General features: G+C 45.4%; 1 protein-coding gene across 1 annotated transcript in view; it reads right to left on the bottom strand.

The window, feature by feature from the left end:
- Positions 1-2,304, bottom strand: part of LRRC14B (leucine rich repeat containing 14B) — a 13,345-nt gene extending 11,041 nt beyond the window's left edge. The window contains exon 1 of the mRNA XM_006018997.2: positions 1,323-2,304. Coding sequence (XP_006019059.1) covers positions 1,323-2,227 — 905 coding nt within the window. The 5' untranslated portion in view covers positions 2,228-2,304. The remainder of the gene's footprint in view (positions 1-1,322) is intronic.
- Between the last annotated feature and the right edge of the window lie 8,144 nt (positions 2,305-10,448).

Raw genomic sequence — 10,448 nt, 5'->3', positions numbered from 1 at the left:
GCATTAATCCCTGCCTGTGGCAGGGGGTCAGGCTAGATGATCTGTTCAGGTCCCTCCTGACCCTAGCTGCTATGAAACTATGAAACTACTATGAAGCCCCAGGAGAAAAAAAGGAGACCCAGTCTATGTGGCCTGAACCTTAAATAACTTTCCTCATGTTACTAGAGGGTCCCAATCAGAAGTAGCATAATTTGAACACTGCTAATGTAGACCAATTCAAAGGTGGCCAGCACTCCATCTATTTCTTTCTCAATATCATTTATGAATAGGTTGTGAAGCACAGGCATTTGGAGGACTCAAGTTCTGAAAAATGACCATTTAATCTTACCTTTTGTTTCTGATCTTTTAACCCATTTTTGATCCAGGAGAGGACTTCCCAAGGTCCTGTGCCAAGCTCATTAACAAAAATATTACATAGGACAGATCTCACAGTGGTTCCCAGAGGAATGCCACTAGTAACCTCTCTCCAGTCTAATACCTTGCCTTTTAACCTAACTGCCATGGTTTCCCTTTCAACCAACTCCTTATCCACTGTATGCTTACAGTATTGATTCCCATCCTCTACAGCAAAGCTACTCATTGGGCTACTTGAAAACAATCACATAAAACTGTTGTTTCAAGCCATTCAAACACAACAGAGCTCTTTACTGATAGCTTCCCCACCCCACCATGAAGTCCACAATTACTGGGTTTTGATGCGTATTTGTTGTGTACAGTTGTGTTAACCCAGTTTCAGTAGGTACAGTATTGTGCTCACATTGTAACATGAAGGTACACTGAGAAGCATTAGATGGTCTTACACCATTGCTTAATGTCTTTCGACCCTGCAAAAAAACCCAAAGCAACCCACCATGGATCTGATATTTAGTTCACTTTACATTCTGGTTAGGTCAATCATATTAGGCATCACTAGCTTTCAATTTATCCTCCGTAATCAATATTTATGACTAATTTACTGCTTTCCCATCTCTCAAAGGGTTCCCCAATACAACACATTCATTATCTCTGTGCTCCCTACCCCTTTCCTTAGCCTTGGGAAGCCCTAGATCTATAGGCACCAACTTTGGTTTTTGCTGGTGGGTGCTTTTATTTATTTATTAATTTTGGTGTTCCTGGGCTGATCCCCGTACATGCCCAGACGAGGCAATGTGTTACTTCAACCCAGCTCACCCAATGTGGCTTTTGGGTGCTGAGCACCTGCTAATTTTTTTCAGTGGGCGCTTGAGCCCTGGCGCATCCACAGAATCAGTGCCTATGCCTAGATCATCACCACTGGGGAATGGCTCCTCGCTCATTTAGTCACGCTATTTAAAACCAATTACCTGAGCAGTTTACGTATTCTTCCCGTAAGTGTAGAGAATGCCAGGCTCAGCTCTGTCAGCTGTGTCATTCGGCTAATTTTTTCTCCAATGTTGGTAAGGATTGGTTCATCCTCTGCTGTCAGCCTCGCCACATTGAATGCTCTGGCCGGCAGGGTAAGTGATGTCAGTAGAGGAAAGTGGACACTGGCAAGCAGCATTTCCAAGTGCTCCATTTCCAGGCGAACATTGTGAACAATTTCCAGCTTGCGCAGCGAAGAGGGGTCTGTGAGCTTTATAATGTAGAAAAACTTCCGTAAAGCGAGACTGTCAGCTCTGAATGCCACACAGTGAATCTTTAGTGGGCAGTGACACTTCATCAGCAAGGCCTGGACTACCAGCTCATAGTTCCGCTCTGTGACAAACAGGTTGATGAGGATGTCGATACGGATGTCAAAGATACGTGGATCGAATTGCACCCTTTGCATCTCAACAAGGAGTTCAAAGCAGAGCTTGGATAACAGCTCTGTCCTGGCCCACCTTCCCATTGTCTTCTTACACTTGCAAAGCTGAAATTCAACATCTTTTATTTCTGTTAGGTCCACCACTTTCAGTCTCTTTGCGTATGTAGAAGAGCAATTTAGCACGTAATCTCTCAGCCCTGTTAGACAATTCTCCAAACACACACAGCACGCTCTGCTGGTGATGTCTTCCTGGTGATCCACTGTTCTCCCCAACAGTTTTCCTATATTAAAGTCTTCCAGTGGCCAGTTTTCCACAAGATCATGAATCACTTCCCCTTGCTCCAATAAATAACTGGCCTTAAAAAGAAGAGGAAAGAGGTTATTTGCAATGCTGCTGATACTTTTCCTGGCAAGCTGTGCATCTGATACCAATGCCTCAGCACTAATGAACCGCAGCGACTTCATTGTTGCCTTTGATTTCTTTCCGGCATTGCGGGTGGCTTTTGTATTTAACTAAAGTTCTTGTTGCTTATCAGTCTCTATTTTTAGCTGCAGCTGCTGTCTGGTACCAAGTGCAGTGCTGTTGGGATGGTAAAGTGAGCAGTCACATGCTGATGACTGCCTTCTATTTTGGTGCTAGATACTGCAGCAGCAACCCTTTTTGATTCATTTATTAAGAAGCTGTTGTGCTTACTTCACCTTCCTGTTTGTAACAAAGTTTAGTTTTCAATAAATCCACGGTTGTGAGCTGTGAAATCATACACACATGGGAATGCAATAAGATATATTAAGGTACTCAGATTTTAATTTAAAATCAAAAGCTTTTAAAAACACTTATTCAAAAGTCTCCACTTTTGGAGGTGGATTATAAGCAATGCAGAGTGGAAATCTTGTTACACTTAGAAGCCAAAGGTTGGGCATTGTGTTTCTTGGCATATGCACATTAAGCCACACATTTCTTGTTAGGGATTTGCCATTTACAGTATCTCTTTTGCTGGACTAAAACAGCAACTCCAAAGTCAAGCAAGGCTACAGAATATAGTTCTATAGGGACAATCCTTTTGGAGAACTCCTGTTCTTCATAATGTACCTCTCCAACATTGGTCCTACAGAGTGCTTCTTGTAAGACAGTAAATATGAGGCAGCTCAGCATCTAGCAGATTTAGGTGGTAAAAAAGAACCCCAGCGGTTAGGCTGATGAATATTGTAGTTTAAAGAGAGAATCTTATTGAGTTGTCTATAAAGTTGCCTTCTAAATGACTTGAGACTAACATAGCTAACCACCTCTATTAGAATATGACCATAGGCGAGCCTGGAGATACACACACACACACACACACACACACACGTATACAGAAAGAGAAAGAGAGAGAGAGAGAAAGAGAGAGAGAAAGAGAGAAAGAGCATGCACAAGGTTTCATGAACCCAAGTTTGTTTCATCAGATGCTGTGAAAGGACAGCATAGAGCAGAATATAGAGTAGAGTGATTAGAATATAGTAAGTAGGAAAACAGGAGTAAGGGAAAGGGGGGAGGGGGAGTGCCATGAGAGGCACGCAAGCAAAGAACCCATAGGAACAAAAGGATCACAAAAGCTAAGAATCCATAGTCTCTTTTAAACCATACTTAATACAGTTCAGTTTATAGATGGTTTCTTATTCTGCAATTTCCCATTCAAACTTTAAAAAAAAATTCTGCCTGACAACAGCAATCCTGAAGTCAGCGATGTAGTGTCCAGGGAGGTGAGTGTGTTCTACCACAGGCATCTGTGTTTTTCAGATGTCAGATCAGTATTCATTCTTACACGTAGAGATCACCCTGCCCTGTCTGTCCAATGCTGACACCAGACTGGCATTGTAAGCAGGCAATGGCATAGATGACATTGGAGTTGTAGGTGAATGAACCTTGGATGTTGTACTCCTTGTTATTCAATCCAGCGATGATGTATTCTGCATTGATTTGGGGGCACAACAGGCACTTGGATCTATTACAAGGTCTGGTGCCTTGGTAAGGATAGGAGTTGTTGGGTTGTTTGAGAGAGACCATTTGATGTTGGGGGGCTGTCTGCAACCAGGACAGGTTTGTCCCCTATGGCTACCTTGAGATGGTCATCCTTTTCCAGGGGAGGTCATTAATGATGTGTCAAAGATATGAACTTGACATTCACAAAAGGTTGTGTTCTCTCTATATATTTTATTTAGTCTATAAGGGTGCATGTCTACCTTGGTTTCATATTCAAATCTACGGAATGACTACACTGATATTAATGGTAGATCCTTTGGTCCTCAATGCAACTAACCCATGGCAAGCCACCCTTCCCTGTCCACACCAAAACCATTGACATTATGCTTTTTATTTTTTAGCATGCTGTTCTAAGACATATCCCAGGTTCTCTTGCAGAAAGCTTCTAGGAATCAGTCCGAGGTCTACTTCTTGTTTCTTCTGGGCAAAAGATAAGTGTGGTATAGAAAGGCAGGATGTCAAGAAAAGGATTGGTGATGGGGTACTTCCTGTGCTCAAGGCCTTCATGCCTGGCTGAGTTCTAAATATGCTACAGAGGGGCAGGGTTGATTTCATACACAAGAGTCATGCTGGACTGATGGTGACTGAGTATTGATGATCAGGTGTAGATGATCAGGCTGGCAGATGAATGCTTCCATGGCAGGAGGGAGTCCCCAATCACCACCAGCCATTGCTTCCTTTTGGCAGTAGTGGGCCCAATCCTCCCTACTCCCTCAGGGGTGCGTGGGTTGGCCTCTCCTGTCACTGGCATGGGCTCCTTCTCATCCAATGCCAAGGCTTCATAGCTGCTCTCCAGCTGGACAGCCAGAGGTCTGGAAAAGTAGTGTTATGTGTTGCCAGAGGTGACAAATTGCCATCTTTCATGTTCCAAAGTATCTATTTTCTGTGCCTTCCTATGCCTTCTCTGGCTGTCCCTCTTCCATGATGCTGGAGGTCTTTGTGCATTGAGCCGATGAAGGCCCCATGTTTGTAGAACTTTTGAACCTATCCATTTCCTCCTGTGGCTCCCTTGCCTGATTCCTGAAAGAACTGACCAGGGGCACTGTTATCACCACTGTCTCCCAGATAGTGCTAACAGACTGTGAAAGCACAATTAACCCTTAAATGGAACATCAAATACAAATGCAGACAACCCGGTGTCCTAAAATCAAAGTCAAACTTTATTAATACAACAAGTATTATCTTAACAGTTTCTATATTCAGCAAGAGAAAAACATTCAGTACAGTAATCACACCCAATCCCAGATGTTACTTTGCTAAATATAAATGATGGCCACTCAGTTCCTGGAGGCAAAGGGTACATCATGGACTGGGATGGTTCAGACAGGTGTTGAAGGTTAGATTGATGATGACGACAACAACAACTAACTTTATTGCTCCCCCCTTTTATGCTTTTCTTCAGCTTCACCCTTTTGATGACTCTGCCTTCAGACTGGTCTTTCTTCAGTCAGCTTACTGTCCATCTTTTATCCTATTAACATATTCCTTTGTCTAACAGTCCCATCACAAGCACACCTTTTTATTCAGCCTTTTTCCAGTGTCTTACTTTGGGCATTGTCCATTGGTCTTCCTTATCACCTTTCATTAATATATCCAATCCTCATCCATCTGATTTAGCTGATTAGTGCCAAGTTTAGTTAATTGAAGCTGGTAACAAGGCCATTGCTGTTATGTTAAAATAACTTCTCATAGTGATTTAAAAAAAGATATAATATAATGAGCACCTACAAGCTCTACAAAAACACCTCAAAGCCAGCTAATAAAAGAAGTAAAAATTTAATAAGGATAAAACTTAAGCAATGATTAAATAAACTGCTACACCAGAAGGATGGGCTAGACCTGGAATTCTCAAGGCAGCTCTCAGAGGCAGTACACTTAAGGGACATGGTTGTCATGGGTGACCTAAACTACCCTGACATCTGCTGGGTGGAGCAATCAGCTAGATCTGATCATTCACGTAGGTTCTTAATCTGCATATAGGACCTTCACCTAACACAAGAAGTATATGCTAGGGGAAATGCCTTACTGGACTTGGTGTTTGCTACAAGGGATGACTTGGTGGGAGGTCTGCAGATACAGGGTAACCTAGGGGATAGGGACCACCAATTATTGGAATTCACTATTCGGCAAAAGGTGGGAAAGATAACCAGCAGGCAAAAGTGCTAGACTTCAGAAAGGCTAACTTCAATGAGCTCAAGAGATTAGTAAGAGAGGCACTGAAGGTCAAGAGCATTGTGAGATGGGAGTCCAGGAAGGGTGGTCCTCAAGGGAATGATCCTTTGGGCACAGAAGAGAACAATCCCATTGCACATAAAACGGGGCAGAGGGGCCAAGAAACCCTCTTGGCTGAGCAGGGAAATCCAGGAAAGCCTAGGGGCAAAAAAAGAGGCATACAGACTGTGGAAGAAACGGGTAGCCACCAAGGAGGTGTATACCTACTTGGCTTGCACTTGCAGGGAGTCAGTTAGAAAAGGCCAAAGCAGCAATGGAACTCAGGCTGGCATAAAAAATTAAAGACAACAAAAAGTCCTTCTTCAGGTATACAGGGATCAAAAAGAAGGCACATGGCAACATAGGACCCCTACAGGACAGACTAGGGCAATTGGTGACAGATAGGAGTGACCAAGCTGAGCTCTTCAATGAGTTTTTCACATCAGTATTCCTGAACACAGAAAAAGACATATCCATATCTCACAGTTGGATTATATACGGGCACAAGAGAGACACCAGCCCACCAACAGTTAGCGCCAACCTAGTGAAGGGACACTTGGAGGGGCTGGATGTGTTTAAGTCAGCAGGCCCAGATGATCTTCATTCAATGGTGCTGAGGGAATTAGCCAGTGTCATAGCAGAACCACTGGCAAGACTGTTTGAGCAGTCGTGGCACTCAGGACAAATCCCAGAGGACTGGAAAAGAGCCAATGTGGTCCCTATTTTCAAGAAAGGGAGGAAGGAGGATTTGGGTAACTATAAGCTGGTTAGTCTTACCTCTATCCTCAGAAAAACCTTCAAAAAAATATTAAGGATCACATTTGTGGGAGTCCAGCAGGAAAAATATTTCTGAAGAGCAACCAGCATCGATTCATAGCAGGTAGATCCTGCCTGACTAACCTCATTTCTTTTTATGACCAGGTCACAAAATGCTTAGATGCAGGAGCTGAGGTAGATGTCATTTACTTGGATTTTAGAAAGGCCTTCAATAGTGTCTCATCCATTCTTATAAATAAACTAAGCAGCTGTGTTGTAGATGATTACACGGTTGGGTGGGTGGCGAATTGGCTTATGGGACGCACCCAGAGAGTGGTGGTGGATGGGTTGGTATCAACCTGGAAAGATGTGGGCAGTGGGGTCCCCCAAGGTTTGATCCTTGGACCAGTGCAGAGGTGATACTTCCCCTCTATGTGGCATTGGTAAGGATGCAGCTGGAGTACTGCATCCAGTTTTGGGCACCACACTTCAAGAAGGATGTGGATAACCTTGAGAGGGTCCAGAGGAGGGCTACTTATATGTTAGGGGCCTGCAGGTAAGGCCCTACAAGGAGAGATTGAGGTACCTGGATCTCTTCAGCTTCTGCAAGAGAAGGTGATCTTGTGATGTCCTATATCTTGACTTTAAAAAAGCCTTTGATCTGGTATCCCATGATCACCTCTTGACAAAACTGGCTAACTGCGGCCTCGACCTCACCACGATCCACTGGCTGGGGAATTGGCTCTGCGGCAAGACCCAGAGGGTGGTGGTTGACGGAAGTCAATTGCCGTGGTGCCCTGTGACCAGTGGGGTCCCTCAAGGCTCTGTCCTAGGGCCTTTACTTTTTAACATCTTCATCAATGAGGTAGACATTGGTGTCAGAAGTGGGCTGGCCAAGTTCGCTGACTACATCAAACTCTGGGGTAAAGCATCCACACCTGAGGACAGGAGGGTGATCCAGGCAGATCTTGATAGGCTCATGAAATGGGCAGATGAGAACCTGATGGTGTTTAGCACCGAAAAATGCAAGGTTCTCCACCTTGGGAGGAAAAACCTGCAGCATGCTTATAGGCTCAGCAGTGCTATGCTGGTTAGCACAACAGACGAAAGGGACTTGGGGGTCATGATTGACCACAAGATGAACATGAGCCTTCAATGTGATGCTGCGGCTAGTAAAGCAAGCGAAATGCAGGCTTGCATCCATAGATGCTTCTCAAGCAAATCCCAGGACATCATTCTGCCATTGTACTCGGCCTTGGTGAGGCCGCAACTGGAGTACTGAGTCCAGTTTTGGGCCCCACAATTCAAAAAGAATGTGGAGAAGCTTGAGAGAGTGCAGAGGAGAGCCACGTGCATGATCAGAGGTCAGGAAAACAGACCTTATGATGAGAGGCTGAGAACCATGGGACTCTTCAGCCTGGAAAAGCACAGGCTCAGGGGTGATCAGGTAGCCACCTTTAAGTTTTTTAGGGGTGTTCACCAGGATCTGGGGGAACGTACATTCACCAGAGCGCCCCAAGGGATGACAAGATTGAATGGTCACAAACTCCTTTGCGACTGTTTCAGGCTGGACATAAGGAAGAACTTCTTTACTGTCCGAACCCCCAAGGTTTGGAATAGACTGCCGCTGGAGGTGGTTCAAGCACCCACTTTGAATGCCTTCAAGACACTTTTGGATGTTTATCTTGCTGGGATCCTATGATCCCTGCTGACTTCCTGCCCCTCGGGCAGGGGGCTGAACTCGATGATCCTCCGGGGTCCCTTCCAGCCCGAATGTCTATGAAATCTATGAAATTGTGGCTGTCTACAAATTTACTGGGGAACGGGAGGGGGCGGGGGCAGGCATCAAGGAACAGGAGATACTCTGGTTACCAGGGCACCCCTTGGGGTAACTAGAAACAATGGCCACAAACTGACAGAGAGCAGATTTAGAGTGGACAACAGGAAGCACTTCTTTATGGTAAGGGCAACCAGAATCTGGAATGGGCTTCCAAAGGAGGTGGTGCTTTCCCTTACCCTGGAGGTCTTTAAGAGCAGACTGGACAAGCACTTGGCTGGGGTCATCTGACCCCAGCGCTCTTTCCTGCTCAAGGCAGGGGGTCAGACTCGATGGTCTACTGAGGTCCCTTCCAACCCTAAAAATCTATTAAATGCATAAATAAGGCTAAATATAATCAATACTATAAGCAGGTTTAATTTCAAAGCATTAAACATAACAAGCTACCCTAACAGCACTTCTCACTCTGCAACCATTCCCCAACCTGGCTGTCCCTGGGAGGAACATTCAGGATGAAGCCCTTATAAAGCTGGACCATAACCTAGGTATATACGTATAATTTATCTTATCAGCCTCAGTGGTCAGTGGCAATGCCTAGACAGAGCCCACACAGGGACAGGCAGGGGCTTGGCATTGTGATATCTTCCAGCTATCTTGCTGTTTCTCCTGCTAGCTCCTTCTTTCTCTTCTGCTGTTATTTCCTGGAAAAAAATTCCCTCTTCCTCTTTTACCTGTTTTCACTCAGCAAGTTTACAGTGAATGGTGAAAAAGAAAGTATACAGGCAAATCCCTCACTTGAATTCCCACTCAGTCTGCCCTGTTTGCTGTCCTGTTCTCTGGTCCTATGTCATAGAAAAGTAGGTTTGGAAAGGACATCAGGAAGTCATCTAGTCCAACGTCTTGTTCAAGGCAGGATCATGCCTATCTATATCATCCTGGACAAGTATCTGTCTAACTTGTTCTTAAAAACTTTGCAAACATCTAATGCACAAGTACCAGGCAAAATGACTAAAATGTAAAAAATGCACTAACCCATTAGCGGTGTGTAGAGGGTGCATGCGGGTGCACGTGCACCCCCTGAGCTTGGCAATGCACCCCATGCAAAAAGGTGTCGCCTGTGGGTGGTTGTCACTCGCCACCTCTCCCTCACCACTGACACCACCGGCAGTGTCTCCAGGCAGTCCCCAATTGCCTCTGGCCACTGCCAACGCTGCCGGCTGTGTCTGTGGGGGGGTTGCTGACCACTCGTCAGCACTCGCCACCTGCCCCCACCCTGCCGCTGACAGCACTGCAGTTGCCTGAGGAAGCTCATCGCTCGCTGCTGCCATGCTCCTGCCACTGCTGCTGCCTGTGGGAGCTTGCCATGCCCCCCCAGCCTCTGGGGGCATACGTTATTCATGCACTAACCTGCTACAGGTAAAGCAGGAGAACAAGGGCACTGTCAAAGTCCACCACTGCAAGAGCAGTAGTTGTTAAAGAAGCTTAAGAAGAATAGGAAGAGGATCCTGAGTGGAGGAGCAAGCCCCAGTAGCCAGGAACCTTTGACTTCATTTTAAATCCCAGTAGAATCAGCATGCCTTAGTTAAAATGCCAAGCCTTGGCTGAAGCCAACACCCAATGCTTCTGAGGAAAGAGGAAAAAAAAAGAAAACAAAAACAAAAACAAAAAGAGCCCCTCTGACACCTATCGCACCAGACAGGGAAAAAGTTCCTTCCTCATCCCATGTGGCAACAGCAAAGCCCAGCTGCAAGACATAACCAGAGAGCAGTCAGTCTGCAGTACAACTCCATGCATCACACATCCTGATTAGAGACTGTCACGGCGGGGTCCGTCAGGAGGGCCATGATCTCCTTAAGGCCCTCTCTTCCGCGCCAATTCGGCCCAAGGGCACCCTCGATTCTCGCCCGCCACGTCTTTGCTGT

The sequence above is a fragment of the Alligator sinensis genome, unplaced genomic scaffold (assembly GCF_000455745.1).
Source record: "Alligator sinensis unplaced genomic scaffold, ASM45574v1 scaffold428_1, whole genome shotgun sequence".
Classification (NCBI taxonomy): Eukaryota; Metazoa; Chordata; order Crocodylia; family Alligatoridae; genus Alligator; species Alligator sinensis.
Note: the sequence above shows the minus strand (reverse complement) of the source record. Positions and strands in the feature narration are given on the sequence as shown.